This window comes from Apis mellifera, linkage group LG1, assembly GCF_003254395.2.
Source record: "Apis mellifera strain DH4 linkage group LG1, Amel_HAv3.1, whole genome shotgun sequence".
Lineage (NCBI taxonomy): Eukaryota > Metazoa > Arthropoda > Insecta > Hymenoptera > Apidae > Apis > Apis mellifera.
In genome coordinates this window covers 15,875,714-15,891,554 of record NC_037638.1, presented here as the reverse complement: position 1 = coordinate 15,891,554, position 15,841 = coordinate 15,875,714, and the positions used below count along the sequence as shown (strand labels likewise).

At 25.5% G+C, this 15,841-nt stretch overlaps 7 protein-coding genes across 7 annotated transcripts; 3 read left to right on the top strand and 4 right to left on the bottom strand.

Moving 5' to 3' along the window:
• Nucleotides 1–1,311: 1,311 nt before the first annotated feature.
• LOC725450 (histone H2A) lies at nt 1,312–1,856 on the bottom strand. The gene has a single exon (XM_001120346.5). The coding sequence runs from the start codon at nt 1,739–1,741 to the stop codon at nt 1,367–1,369; it is 375 nt and encodes a 124-aa protein (XP_001120346.1). The 5' UTR covers nt 1,742–1,856; the 3' UTR covers nt 1,312–1,366.
• Nucleotides 1,857–1,932: 76 nt separating this feature from the next.
• On the top strand, nt 1,933–4,280 carry LOC725414 (histone H3). Its single transcript, XM_006570836.3, has 2 exons — nt 1,933–1,996; nt 3,646–4,280. Exon 2 carries the CDS (start codon nt 3,805–3,807, stop codon nt 4,213–4,215), a length of 411 nt encoding a protein of 136 aa, XP_006570899.1. The 5' UTR covers nt 1,933–1,996; nt 3,646–3,804; the 3' UTR covers nt 4,216–4,280.
• A 3,164-nt stretch (nt 4,281–7,444) lies between these two features.
• Nucleotides 7,445–8,295, bottom strand: LOC725238 (histone H1). The gene has a single exon (XM_003251579.4). It carries the CDS (start codon nt 8,190–8,192, stop codon nt 7,518–7,520), a length of 675 nt encoding a protein of 224 aa, XP_003251627.1. The 5' UTR covers nt 8,193–8,295; the 3' UTR covers nt 7,445–7,517.
• Nucleotides 8,296–10,711: 2,416 nt separating this feature from the next.
• Nucleotides 10,712–11,624, bottom strand: LOC725344 (histone H2B). Its single transcript, XM_003251578.4, has one exon. The coding sequence runs from the start codon at nt 11,550–11,552 to the stop codon at nt 11,181–11,183; it is 372 nt and encodes a 123-aa protein (XP_003251626.1). The 5' UTR covers nt 11,553–11,624; the 3' UTR covers nt 10,712–11,180.
• Nucleotides 11,625–11,746: 122 nt separating this feature from the next.
• Nucleotides 11,747–12,234, top strand: LOC725308 (histone H2A). The gene has a single exon (XM_001120186.5). The coding sequence runs from the start codon at nt 11,818–11,820 to the stop codon at nt 12,190–12,192; it is 375 nt and encodes a 124-aa protein (XP_001120186.1). The 5' UTR covers nt 11,747–11,817; the 3' UTR covers nt 12,193–12,234.
• A 1,526-nt stretch (nt 12,235–13,760) lies between these two features.
• Nucleotides 13,761–14,395, bottom strand: LOC725272 (histone H3). The gene has a single exon (XM_001120132.5). It carries the CDS (start codon nt 14,303–14,305, stop codon nt 13,895–13,897), a length of 411 nt encoding a protein of 136 aa, XP_001120132.1. The 5' UTR covers nt 14,306–14,395; the 3' UTR covers nt 13,761–13,894.
• A 99-nt stretch (nt 14,396–14,494) lies between these two features.
• LOC725230 (histone H4) lies at nt 14,495–15,036 on the top strand. The gene has a single exon (XM_003251576.4). It carries the CDS (start codon nt 14,550–14,552, stop codon nt 14,859–14,861), a length of 312 nt encoding a protein of 103 aa, XP_003251624.1. The 5' UTR covers nt 14,495–14,549; the 3' UTR covers nt 14,862–15,036.
• The last annotated feature ends 805 nt before the right edge of the window (nt 15,037–15,841 follow it).

Genomic DNA, 15,841 nt, shown 5'->3' with positions numbered 1-15,841 from the left:
AGATGGCGTTAGAATTATACATTCTTTATCTTACTTTTGAAATACAAGAAATGGCGTTAATTCTTAACGTATTCTGCTTTACTATCCAACGAAATTCTGATAGGCTGATATATTATAGGCAATCGTAATAGTAATTGTTGATAATGATAAATATCAAATATATAAAAAGTAATTATATAAAGTATCATTGAATTTATTCTTTAAAATGTTAAAAATAAATATATAATTTATAATGAAGCTCTCTAGAATTCTAAACTATGAAGCATAAAAATGTATTAGATAATAAATTCTGTATCTCATCGATAAAACGTTTTTCGCAAAATTTTGATCTTAACTTTCGAATCGCTTTAAATATTTTTTTTATGTAAAATGAAATTTTTCACAAAATTTCAAACGTCAGATTTTCTAAAATATAGCCGATTCTACGGATAAATTCGTGAATTCATCATTTTAAATCTTAAGGACATATAAAAACGTCTGATTTTTTTATACGAATATATACTTCACAATACGAATATATTCTATGCAATGAAAAATCTGTTTTGTATGTCATTATTAAATATAAAATCTAATTGGTCTATTCTTATCTTATCTATATATCTAGTACGTGAATTTGTCTACGCCGATTTTATTTGAATAATAACTTTGACAATAATTTATAGTAATTCTTAATTTATATATACTCCAACTGTATTTTCGAAAATCTCTATTTTCTTTTAATTTTGTTAATAATTTTGTTTTACGCATATATTGAATCTATTTCTTTAAAGAAATGTTTTTAACATTCAAGAGATGGTGTTGGCAGTCAATTATTCTACCTCTGTTATGCTATTTACTCTTCTTATCTATTCTTATTCTTGATGTATGATTATATAGGATATCAATTGAACATACTTTTATTATTTGTATCCCGAAATTACAATATATCTTAATTTTTAATATAAAAAATATAAAAAAATATATTTTTATCTTTATAGTAACTATACAAAACGTAATATATTTTGGTTTATATTATTATCGCATCAAAATATTAATTTGTCATATTATTGTATATAATATCGAATTTTTTTAAATTATTTTATTTCTTATAAAAAAATAGAATAGATAAAATACGACGCATTAATATTTATCATAAAAATTATTTCTCAATTTGTGAAATAGATCTGTAATTATTGTCATGGATATATATACTTAACCTTATATTTACCTTATACCTAACCTTCCTGATGTTCTGATTATGTTATCTAAGTTAACCAATTTTTAAATACAACATATAATAATTTTTATCGAGATTGTTCTTCGTTATAAAAATTGATGGTCCTGAGAAGGACCGATTTGTTATTTTTAAATGAATTGAAAAGCAAAATTATGCTTTTTTCTCAGTTTTTTTAGGCAATAAAACTGCTTGAATATTAGGCAGAACACCACCTTGTGCAATTGTAACTCCAGATAAAAGTTTGTTCAGCTCCTCGTCATTCCTGATAGCAAGTTGTAAATGCCGTGGAATAATCCTAGTCTTTTTATTATCTCTGGCTGCATTTCCAGCCAATTCTAAAACTTCAGCAGCCAAATATTCCATAACAGCTGCCAAGTAAACAGGTGCACCAGCACCAACACGTTCTGCGTAGTTGCCTTTACGAAGTAATCTATGTATTCGGCCAACAGGAAATTGCAAGCCTGCTCTATTTGATCGAGATTTTGCCTTTCCTTTAATTTTTCCACCTTTTCCACGTCCAGACATATTTGCTTTTCAAAATTATTTGAACGATATAAATCAACGAAAATACCCCTTTGAATTGCAAACCAAAAGTGATGGCACAGGCCACAATGCGTTCCCTTTTACGTATTATACGCGGGCAGCGCTCGACCTATCAGGAGCCGTATTGCAGTTAGCAGCCTCTGATTGGTGCACTGCTGCTACACATTCACTGTTGCTGCTGTGACACGACATAAATCGTATTTCGGTAGTTAATAATAACATGTCTTGGAAACATCGGTAAGCTTTCTATCTGTCTATAAAATTTACTTAAATTTCCTTTTGGAAAATTTGAATCAATTTACAAAATGAAAACAATAATTTTTATCATGAAAAAAGAAAATTATAAAGAAAATATTATGGATATAAGATTCATTTTTGCCTTTAGAATCTGAAATATAATATATGATACATATATATATATATATATATATATATATATAATACGTATCTTTTCTTACGAAAATTATTCGCTCTTATATTCGTTCCTACTATCAAAAAACAATTTAGAATAGATATAAAAATAAAGAAACTTAAAGTGAAATTGAGAAAAGAAAAAAAATATTGAAATAAGCGTTTTTTTCGATAATCGAACTGAAAGAATTAAATTTATAAATAGATAATAGAATAATTAGAAATATAAACAATTTCTAAACATGAATAGTAATAATCAATAATTTGAATAATCGAAATTCATAATAATTGATTCAAATTATCCACATTATTTAATATAAATAAAAATCATTAAATTATATATTATTTAAATTATTTAAATTATATTGAAAATAAATATAAAATATAAAAAAATAATATAAAATAATGATGTTGAAAATGTAAATATAATTATATTAAAAATGAACATGATGCAAAAAATTATATTTAATCTTTTCGACTATTTTTTTAGTCACATGTACAATTTTATTATATATATGCTTTTTTGCAGAAATCTATTTTTAAAATAAATCTCATAATTGTCACTTTTGAAATTTTTTTGCAATATTCGCTATTTTAAATGTTAAATGATAAAATTTGAATATTAGGACTACTTCAGTCCAAGTTTTTTTTATTGAATTACAAATTTAATTTTATTGATCACATTAATGATTCAAATTTTAATGAAAATTAAATATAATGGTATTCTAGATTTTGAAACTAAATAAGATTCATATATAATCATTTCTGATCAAAATTCAAAATCTTTTCTTTATTTTAAAAAACAGATTTTTTTACATTAATCCAATTTACATTCAAGACAAAAAAATTAATTTTAACTTTAAAATATTTAACTTTATTTAATTTTAATTAATATATTCAATAAGAAAAATAAAAAAATTTTTAATTTAAAAATTTTAAACTATTGTAGCATTATTTATCACAAAACTTACACAAAATCTTCATCACTTCTCAAAAAATTCAAACAATTCTTTTTGATATTAAAGTTCTTCTTTATATACATATGAAAATCAAATTTTAATATTTCAATCCAATAAATTTAACGTACTTGAAACTTTCTAAGATTCCTCGGTAGATGTCGCAAAGTACGACACAAATACATTCAAATAGTCGGATGTATACCCTTCCCCCTCTCTATATGTTGGCAACAACTAAATATTTTTTCAGAATTCTCTTATATAATACTATACAATAATTAATAATATTAGATAATTATTATTTATTTTATATTAAAAAAAATAATCGAATAATTTAAAACTTGAAAATTAATTATAAAATATTTCTTACTCTTAAAATTATTGCTAATACAAAATAAATATAAATAATTATTTTAACTGATCAATTATAATTTATGTATTATAAAATTTATCTAATAATATTAATTAAATTGTATGAAAAAAGCATGATTTTAATATTATGTTTCTACATATCAACAGTAACACTCTTCCCCCTCCAGTATATACTCAACCAATCAGGAGTTTCCAACCGAGAATCGCATAGCATAAAAAGTGGAAGACAGGAGCGCTGGAGCGCATTTTACGTTTTACAATTACGTTGAACGCGTCGTTGGAAGTTCTTAGTTTCGATTAGAAACAATGGCTCGTACCAAACAAACTGCTCGTAAATCAACTGGTGGAAAGGCGCCACGTAAACAATTGGCCACTAAAGCTGCTCGTAAGAGTGCTCCTGCTACTGGTGGAGTGAAGAAACCTCATCGTTACAGGCCTGGAACTGTAGCGCTCCGTGAAATTCGACGATATCAAAAAAGCACCGAACTTCTAATTCGAAAATTACCATTCCAACGTTTGGTTCGTGAAATTGCTCAAGATTTCAAGACAGATTTAAGATTCCAAAGCTCTGCTGTCATGGCTCTTCAAGAAGCCAGCGAAGCTTATCTCGTTGGTTTATTTGAAGATACCAACCTGTGTGCAATTCATGCTAAACGTGTTACGATCATGCCGAAAGACATTCAGTTGGCTCGCCGTATTCGTGGAGAAAGAGCTTAAATTTCAACTTTTTGAAAATAAACAATCGGCCCTTTTTAGGGCCAAAATTTTGTTTAATGTGGCAACTCTATGTTCTTATTTATGCTTAAAAATTAATTAATGTATTAAAATTTTTCTATTTTTATATTTATTTTTCTATTTTTTCATTTAAAGTTTATTTTAAATAATGTAACATAAAATATATAATATATATAAAATAGAAATAATAGGAATAAATACATTTTTCAAATATTAGACGATCAACTTGAATAATTCGATCTTTACGATTCGATTTCAATTCTTGTTCATAGCAATAACAGTTTTCTACTGCTTTAAAATATTGAAAGATTTAGAATTCATGATTAGAATTATATAGTCAAATGTTCTATAGGTAATAATATTTACAGGTTTTTGATAGAGAATATATTCGTGTATGTTTTTAGGTACGAAATCTTTTCCTCTTGCTCAATATATATTTTAAGCATTTGTATATATTGTTTTATTAAAATTTTTAAGAATCAAATATTTCCCATTTCTTAAGAAAAGATAATACAAAAAAGAAGCTAAGTTTTCTAATATTATAAAATATAAGATTTTTAGGATATTTTATTTATTGTAGTTACTGAATATTTCTTCGTTTTGAAAAATTTTAAAACTTTATTAATGTTGTATAATATAAATATTTTTTTGATTTTTCTTTCTTTCAATATTAAATAAATTATTTTGAATAATCATTAAGTTTTAAGCATTTGAATAGCATTTGAAGTAAGGATAGTCACATTTTCTTTATACAATTTGAGGTTAAATGAATCACTACATTTCAATTTACTAAACAATATAATAATAGGAGAGAAGTTTGAATACATATAGGAAAATAAAGCAATTTTCACTTATATGCATAGATAACTACACTATAATCGATATTAAACAATTTAATTAGGATATTTGAAAATTACTTCAGCCACACAAAGAAATATATTTAAAGAATTCAACAAAAATTCATAATAAGTTCAAAATAAATTATAAACTTAATATATATTTTAAATTATATAATATTTAATATATATATTAATTATAATAATACAAAAATAAATGATTTATAAATGTAATAATAAATATAATATATACAACTCATACATAATTTCCATAGTATTCAATAATTTTCACAAATACTTATTTATAAGAATTTTTTCTTCTAATTTCAAAGAATTCATTTAATTTAAAATTCATAAAGTTTTATTAACATTTAATTTCTAAAATATTATATATTATATATGTATATATATAATATATATATATATATATAACATTTAATTCATATTAAAAAGAAATTTCTTAATATATTATATTAAAAAATATTTAAAGAAAGATATTAAAGAAAAAAATTTGATTAAACATTTAATATTCAACATTTGATAAAACATTTAATTACTAATTAATAATATTAATCATATATAGTATATATTTTATTTCAAGTCATTCAGAATTTTCAAGCATTGAAATAAGAAAAAAAAATCATTCACAACAAGGTTTCATATTTGGAAACATTAAAAGGAAACCATTGAATTAACCTAAACAAACAAAATAAGACAAAGTGTAAAGAGAAATAGTATTCTTGGTACATCAAAACTACAAACTTCAAAACATACTATAACCTAATACTGGGCTTATTGAATCAATCTACACATACATGCTAGTAATAGTAATAAAAGCAATACACATTCCATTCAAAGTCAATTCTATATTAGAGGACGTAAATAATTTAAAATTATGATTCTTATTTCATTACCAAAAGAAATTTATAATAATTAATGAAAAAGTCGAACTAAATAATTTCATATATAACATAATACGGTTCCGAATGATATGAATTATTGAATAATGAAATGCAGTAAATGTTTTGTAATATATAGATAATATGATTATGTTTATAATAGAAGAAAAGATTCCTTCGCTTACCATTAATTGTTTAAAAGTTCCCGATCCATTTTGTAGTATTTTTTACTCGTATTATAACAACCAACCACTGAAAATAAAAAGAATAAATATATTGATGATATATACAAAATTATTGTTTATATGATTACAACTTGATTTTTTATTATATATTTTTTTTATTAAATTTATATAATATATTGTATTTTTATCAAAAATATGAAAATAACAAAATTGTCTATTATTTTGTATATAAACTATTTAAAAATTTATATTTTTAATGAATATTTACCTATCCAAAACGTAAGAAATTTATGGAATTTTTATATTTTATTAAAATATAACGAAGAATAAAATTATTCAAACAAGAAGTTTATGTAAATGTGCAAAATATATTCCATAATAATATATACATGTATATATTTTTTTAAATGATATATCATAACAGGCAAATTCAAATATATATCTGTAATAAATCTTTCCAATCCTACATATGATATGCACTAGAAAAGACTAGAAATACACTTCAGAGTGTATTTCTTTCATTTTGATTTTTTCATTCATCATATAATTTAACAAATATAAGTGATAAAAGCTTTTTTATATTTTATAAAAATAATTATCTAAATATGAAATAATTATTTAAAAAAATTATTCAATAAAATTTAATCATTATTAAAATTCTAAGAATATTCAATTATTAATTATTAAAAATTTAATTTTTGATTTATAAACAAAAAATTTAATATTTTTTAATATAATAAAATTTAACATAATATTTTTAATATAATTATATATTTAATTTTAATTAAATTTTGAAAATAACATTAATATTGAAATATTTTTAATATAAAAAATAATTATCTTTATATTCTTTTTATATGTGCACTGTGAACCATGCAACATCTGCTATTTTGGCGGGAATCGGTCGATAGCTAAGGTAGGGGAAGCAGTTGTGCAGCACTCCTCCGTTAGATTCCCTAGCACTATCTCCAATGTACAGCACGGCTAGAAACATTATAGTTTAAAATTCACCATCTTTTTTCTAGTTCTATATAAAACTCTAAATGTAACTTGAAATATATATCTTATAAACGTGCAATGCAAAATAAAATTTATGTATATACACAATATTTTTTCCCATAACTATATTATAATCAACACATTTAATTATAATGTGTCTTTATCATATTCAAATAAATAAATCAATCGAATTAAAAAAAATTTCAACTGAAGTAAGTTACTCACTATTTATAAAATAGTTCGTGATAATTGATTGATAATTAATTTGTTCATAATAAATAAAAAATGGAGATTGTTCCTCGTATGAAAGATTTAGTGGCCCTGAAAAGGGCCATTTGGATGTAGTAGATAGTATTTAAAAATAATTATTTTTTTGCTGGTGACTTGACTGTTTTTGGTGCCGCAGCTTTCTTCGGTTTAGGAGTCCTGGTTTTAGCTGCTGGTGCCTTAGCAGTCTTTTTAGCTTTCGACATGCTTTTGGCTTCAGAAGCAGCTTTAGGTTTTGCTGCAGCTACCTTCGATGCGCTCTTTTTTGCTGGTGCTGGTTTCTTTTCGACAGCAGCTTTCTTTGGTGTTGCTGGCTTCTTAGCGGGAGCAGTTTTCTTAGAAACAGTCTTTTTTTCGACCCACTGTGTCTTTTTCGGTACAGATTTCTTTGTCGGATGCGGAACTTTCTTGGTCTTCGAACTCTCAGAATTCTTTCCAGTAGAAAGCTTAAAAGATCCAGATGCTCCTTTGCCTTTTGTTTGAACCACAGTGCCAGATGTCACGGCGGATTTCAAATATCTTTTGATGAACGGGGCAAATTTTTCCCCATCAACTTTATAAGTGGAGGCGATATATTTTTTTATCGCCTGCAAAGACGATCCTTTGCGATCCTTTAACTCCTTGATAGCAGCGTTAACCATCTCAGAGGTTGGAGGATGAGATGCCTTCTCACGTTGTGCCTTCGATTTGCTCTTTGATGGTTTCTTCGCCGGAGCCGTTGGATTTTCAGCAGCTTCGACTGCAGTACTGCCAGAATTTGCTTTGTCTTCCATTTTTGTGGAATTACTTCAACAATAACGGATAAAAAGTTTATACAAAGTGCCTGGAGGTAGCTAGACCAACAATGATGCTCTTGCTTTAATGGTAGTTAGCTTTGGCTGTGAGCGGTGTTCTTTCTTAAGCGCGGACCATGGAGAGAGTCCTACCCAATATGTCGGATGCCGCGATTCCATGACAGCGAAGAAGCGGTAAATATACCTTTACTTTTGTGCTTTGTTTTTCTAAATTACATACGTGTTAATAAGTAATCGTTGTGCAAAAATATAGCTGCGTGTGTGCACTTTTATATACTTATTGATTTTTTTGTATATTCACCCGTTAAAGCAAAATATTGCGCCGTTCAACGAAGTCCGTCTTTTCGAAGCGATAGAACATCGTGTAGAAAAAGTTAAAAATCTAAACATTTACGCGAAAATTGACATGATACTTATATAGAAAATTGTAAAAAAAGGACTGCTGCTAATTTATATTCAATCATTTGTATCCAACTTATAACGGATACTTAAAAAACTTACTTGATATTCGATCGCTTAGTGATGTATAACATGAACCACGAATGTTCTATCGTTGGATTAATATCAATTCCCATGGATGTGTGAAATATTCCATTTATGTATCTAGAATTAATTTTTATTATATCTTTCATATTTTTAATATTCTTAAATGAGAATATTTGATGACATTTACTTTTATTTAATTGTTTTTATTTGCTGTTCTTTTTCTGATAGAGATCGTGATAGTATGTACAAGGAATCTGTGATTCAGAATATCACTTATAAGTACTAATTTAAAAATATTCTTATAAAATTGCTTATTCGTTATCGCTTTAATTCGTTTTATCGTAATTTAAATTTGAATTGAAAAATTGAATCATAATTTTATATAAAAATATAACAGTTTTATATAAACAGGGAATGATATTATTTTCTTTCAGAATAATACTTGTAAGGAAATTTTATATCATATGTATGTGTTTTATAACACTTTTATTATAAAAATATTCATTTTTATACAATAGTATTAATTAATAATGTTAATTAATAGTTTATTAAATATATCTTTCATTTAATTTCTTTCTATCATAAGATATTATACTTAATAACATAGAATATAAAAGTTTTAAAATTATAAAGAAGCTATATAATTTTTTATTGTTAATAATATAGTTCAAAAAGTATAATAATTTCTTTCATGTAATTATTTTATATTGAAATGTAAAGATCTTTATTTTAAATTTATTTATATTATAATATATATAAAATTTTTAAAAAATATTAATGCATTTTGATAATATATACATGTATAATTCAAAAAATAATATTATACTATAGTAAATAATTTAGAACAATGACAGATTTTCATAAATATTCAATTTATAAAACATGATAAAAAAGTTTGCGATCAGAGTCCGAACTTGAGGGAGTTGTATAAACTACAGGACACGTCATCATTGATTCGCTTGTTGAGTTAGGAATAGAATCTTCTATATTCTGTGCTTTAGAAAAAGATAATACAGTTTCTAAATTGAGTATTTCATTTAAGCATTAAATAGCGTGTATGATATGTAAATATTTATATTTTCACTATTTTTTTTATTTATGAATTATTTTTCTATACAATTTTCTTTGTATATCAATTTGTTAGTTCATCAAAAAATTTAAGCATGGAGGGCACGCTAAAGTCGTAGGTTCTGACATCTGGCGTAAGAAATTTCTACTTTTAATGCTAAAAATTTAAAATATAAATAACATATAACTAAAAAGCTATTATAAATTTATTTTATAATTTTTTAGACAACTTGTATCATTTAATAATTTTTTATTGTTATATTTATTGTGTACGAATAAACTTTAATCTTGTCTACCAATCAAATTTCATGTTGAGAAGCGATAGTGGAACCATCTATACAGAAGCCATTATTATAATGGTTCATCAATGATAGGATTTCAAAATAAGTATCAATATTAAATAAACTTCATACATTAACTAACAAATTTATATTATATATATATTTTTAATAAACAATATTTTTTATAAAATAGAATTGTATCACAATTTTTTTATATAAAACCATAGTGAAATTAACCTTAGATAATATTGTATAATTTAAAAGTAACATATATTTTGAAAAATTTTATTTTGTCTACTTATCATTGTGCTATGTATTTCATCAATTACTAATATGAGGATAATTAAATGACTTATGAATAATATTACAGATAATAGTTATTAGTTCATAGATTTTAAATTAAATCAATTAATTTAGAATCAATTCTAATCTTTTCTTTTCGTAAGTAAATAAAATTCTATTTACAGAAAGTTAATATTTCTAGTAATTTTTAATTTTCTTTTTTTAATTGTAAATCGAAATCTAGCATTCTAACCTGAAATTCTACTTGATGAAATGAGGTTATACTAAGAATTATTATCAAATTTATATTAATTGCAATAAATATAATGCTTTTATGTCCTTGGCAACTATTCTATAAATTTTTCAATGATAGTATTTATCTATTTTTGTAATTTCTATGAATTCTTTATAAGAAATATATAAAATATTAGAAATTAAAGTATTTAGCGAATTTACATCATTGATCGTGACATCGAATGTTCCTCATATGAACTGCGCAAGTCAAAGCACTGCAAAACACCGCGGAAAACAATTAGAAAAATGATTTAAATATTTTCTATTAATATTTATTATATTTACAAAATAATGTCGTTATGACTAATAAAGTACTCTACTTCTTTAAAATGAATAATTCTATTTAAATTTTGAAATATTCTACAAATAATATTTTCAATATATATAAGTATAATTTTTCAACATAACATCATGCTTTTATCATTATTATTTAGGATTCAATGGAAAATATTCGGGTTATAAAATATTCAATAATGAGTTATAACCAAGTTGTTTAACGTTATGAGAATATTGTTGGCCCTGAGAAGGGCCGATGATTTATAAGACGCTGCAGCGTTTATTTTGAACTGGTGTACTTGGTGACGGCTTTAGTACCCTCAGAAACAGCGTGTTTAGCCAATTCACCAGGCAACAGAAGCCTGACAGCAGTTTGGATTTCCCGAGAAGTGATGGTAGATCTCTTGTTGTAATGTGCTAAACGTGAAGCTTCGGCCGCAATACGCTCAAAAACATCATTTACAAAGCTGTTCATGATGCTCATGGCTTTACTGGAAATTCCAGTATCAGGATGAACTTGCTTCAACACCTTGTAGATGTAAATAGCATAACTTTCCTTCCTCCTCCTCTTCTTTTTCTTATCAGACTTGCTAATATTCTTCTGAGCTTTACCAGCTTTCTTCACAGCTTTTCCGCTTGCTTTAGGTGGCATCTTCGCAACTTGATCGTAGACTTGAAATGCACTCGACTGTTGTGAGAATTCAAGACTGAATGTCGGAACGCAGTGGAGGCGCGCTATTTAGCTTGAAACGTGGCAGCAGCAGCGCACCAATCACGTGCGAGCTGGCGCGCCATTGGTTGGTTTGAGTTCGTAACGGCTGGCTTATAAAGAATACGTTTTTCCTGTAAGCGGCATATTTCTCTCACGTCTGTTCGAGTGCATTTGTGGTACTTCTTATTCTAAGTTTACGCAAAACATGTCTGGACGAGGTAAAGGTGGTAAAGCTAAGGGAAAGGCGAAGTCTCGTTCCAACAGAGCTGGTTTGCAATTCCCTGTTGGTCGTATTCATAGACTTCTTCGCAAAGGAAATTACGCAGAACGTGTCGGTGCAGGAGCACCAGTGTATTTAGCAGCCGTTATGGAATATTTGGCTGCTGAAGTGTTGGAATTGGCGGGAAATGCTGCTCGTGATAATAAAAAAACCAGAATTATACCACGTCATCTTCAACTTGCTATCCGTAATGATGAAGAATTAAATAAATTACTTTCTGGAGTAACTATTGCTCAAGGTGGTGTTTTACCAAATATTCAAGCAGTTTTATTGCCAAAGAAAACTGAAAAAAAAGCTTAACCATATAAACATCGATATAAATGGCCCTTTTTAGGGCCACAATTTTTTAAAACGAAGGAATTTCTTATCCGATTCATAATTAAATAAAATACATTTTTATATAATAAAAAAATATAGAATAGAGAAGTATAAATAATCTAAAGATATATTATTCAAAGATAGAATTAAATATATTATTGAAAAAAAAAGATATGATATAGAAAATTTCGTGAAATCATTTTTAATATAATAAAAGCAATATATTTTTATATTATTAACTACAATTTAAATCATACATATCTATTTTCAAAAATTTTATATTATAAGTTATTTTATAAATATAATATATTATTATTTTTCTTTTTCGTTTAATTTATTAAATATTTGTAATTTCTTTTATATTTAATAAGACTAGTAAATATAACATAAGAATATTGGACTAGATTCGTAAATTGCAATATAAAATAATAAAAATTAATATTTAATTTTATACGTAATATTTTTTTTTATATGTTGATCATTATTTTATAAAAAATTATTCATCATAATAATTTTATGATAAATAATTTTATAATTTTTTATTTCTATACTATTTTAATAAATTTTTGTTTTAAATTTAATTGTTCTATATGCCTTTAAAATTTATTTCATTTATTTTTTGAAAAATAAATTGATTTATTTTCTTTCAGTATAAAATTATATTTTATTCTATTTCTTCTATGTGTATTTGATGTTCTTTTTACTTTAAATGAAGTATAAACCGTGAATTATAAATTTTCATTTTCTTATTTCGCAGAATTTTAATTTATGATCCATTAATATTTTATTAAGAAAATTTAGGATTATAAAAAATATGTATGTACTACAATTTATAAAATTAATCAATTATATATAGTATAGATATATAATGTTGATAATGTTAGAGAAAAATTAAATAAAATATTTTTTAAAATCTAATTTTATTTATTTTTGAAAATCTTTTATTGCATTAATGAATATTATTCATTTAACTTTAATTTTTCATGAACTAGAAATAAAAATAAAAGAAAAAATAGGAATAATATTCAATGGAAGTTCTGGTTTTGTACATAAAAGAATATAGAGCAGATGTTCGACACAGATGTTCTTTTCTCTGTAGGGGGAAAACGTTATGTATCTAAAATTGCAGAAGATTTGAGTAATATAATTCATTATAAATATAAAGTTACGGATTTTCAATACTATAAAAAATTATTATCGCGAATAACAATAAATAGCAAAAACGTAATAAAAAAAATTATATTTTAATAGAAAATTATAATTTAATAATGAGATAGATAATAAGAGAAAGAAAATAAGAATTTAAGAAAATAAACATTGAGTAAGAACAAAGCTTGAATGTTGTATCTAAAAAAAACTCACGTAAATATTCTGTCAGGAATGAAGGTCTATAGTATACCACTAAGTATTTGAATAATACATAACAATCATGAATTCTAAATTTTCCTATATCATTGTTGCAATGAAAAATAAAAATCGAAGATTATGAATTCTCGAAATTTCTGTATATTTCAAGCTTATATGTTATATTATTAATAAATATAAATATATTGATTGGTATAGAAAATTATTTTTTAATAAATAAAATATATACATTTCTATAAAAAAATGAACATTGAGTTGCCACATTAGACAAAGTTTTGGCCCTAAAAAGGGCCGATTTGTTGTTTTTAAAAAGCTACACTTAAGCTCTTTCTCCACGAATACGACGAGCCAACTGAATGTCCTTCGGCATGATTGTGACACGTTTAGCGTGAATTGCACACAGGTTGGTATCTTCAAATAAACCAACGAGATAAGCTTCGCTGGCTTCTTGAAGAGCCATGACAGCAGAGCTTTGGAATCTTAAATCTGTCTTGAAATCTTGAGCAATTTCACGAACCAAACGTTGGAAAGGTAATTTTCGAATTAGAAGTTCGGTGCTTTTTTGATATCGTCGAATTTCACGGAGTGCTACAGTTCCAGGCCTGTAACGATGAGGTTTCTTCACTCCACCAGTAGCAGGAGCACTCTTACGAGCAGCTTTAGTAGCCAATTGTTTACGTGGCGCCTTTCCACCAGTTGATTTACGAGCAGTTTGTTTGGTACGAGCCATTATTTCTTTAAGCGAAATTAAAAACTTGCATAAATGCGTTCGATACAAAGGTAAAACACAAAATGCGCTCGAGTAAGAGAACGCTTCCCCTTTTATTGAGTACGATTCTCAGTTCGTACTTTCTGATTGGTCGAACGTCGAGTGGTGGGGAAACTGGTCTGTTGTCGGCATAAAAGCGCGTGCAAGCGAGCATCCGGCAGATATTGAGTTGTTGTTCATCGAGTTATACTGATCAAGTTTCACTATGACTGGCCGTGGAAAGGGTGGAAAGGGTTTGGGAAAGGGAGGAGCAAAGCGTCATAGAAAGGTTTTGCGTGATAACATCCAAGGTATTACCAAACCAGCCATTCGTCGTCTTGCTCGTCGTGGTGGTGTGAAGCGTATTTCTGGATTGATCTACGAAGAAACACGAGGTGTATTGAAGGTATTCTTGGAAAATGTTATCCGAGATGCTGTCACTTACACTGAGCATGCCAAGAGGAAGACTGTAACTGCCATGGATGTAGTTTACGCTTTGAAGCGTCAAGGAAGAACCCTTTACGGTTTTGGTGGTTAATTGGTGCTCCATCGCTGCATTTACAAAACAAACGGCCCTTTTCAGGGCCATCAAATCTCTCAAATGTATGGAATTCTCTCTTTCAAATTGTTTATTATATCTTTATTATTATAATTCGTGAATTGATGAAATCGATTTACTTGATAAATAAATTTTATTATTTTATTATCTTCAATGTTCATATTTTTCTTATTCAAAAATTCTTATATTCTTATTTTTGTTCTATATTTATATTATTCTATATTCTATTCTATATTATTCTATATTTTCTATTTTTTTATATATCTTTTTTTGTTTAAACATAATATATAATATATATTCAATAACATCTCGATTTATAAACTTTTCTTAGAATAATGACGCATAATACATTCCAAATATAAAGTATCGTATGAATTACGATTTATAAAATGATAAAAAATGAATAGACAAGAGAATTTAAAACATTGATCAAGATTATATGAAGGAATTTTTATAAAATCTTTATTTTGTATAATATACGTATCTTAAAATATTTTATGTTTTTGAAATAAAATTGTTTTATATATTTTTATCTTGTTTTTTTAATTTGTTGTAAAAACTCTTACAATTTAGCCAGTTTTTATTTATAAATGAATTATTGTTACGATTAATATTTTTTTTTATTACATAAAATTAATATACACAATAATTGGATCTTGTTTTCTAAAAATATTATCAATGATATATGATTTTTTTATGATATACAATCTTGTTATATTTTTATCTCTATTATGTAGTATTGGGTGTGGCTATAGTTGATAATCGTTATTTATTACATATATTAATTTATATTATTATTACATATTAAACATTAGTTAGAATTGATGTAGATAGTATTAAAAGCTGAAGATTAATAAAATAACTATCCTAAAATAACTATTTCTAAAGTTTTCATAGATTGTAATTTTAACCAATCAGAACATATATAACTAAATTTTAGGTTAGGTTGAACATTTTTA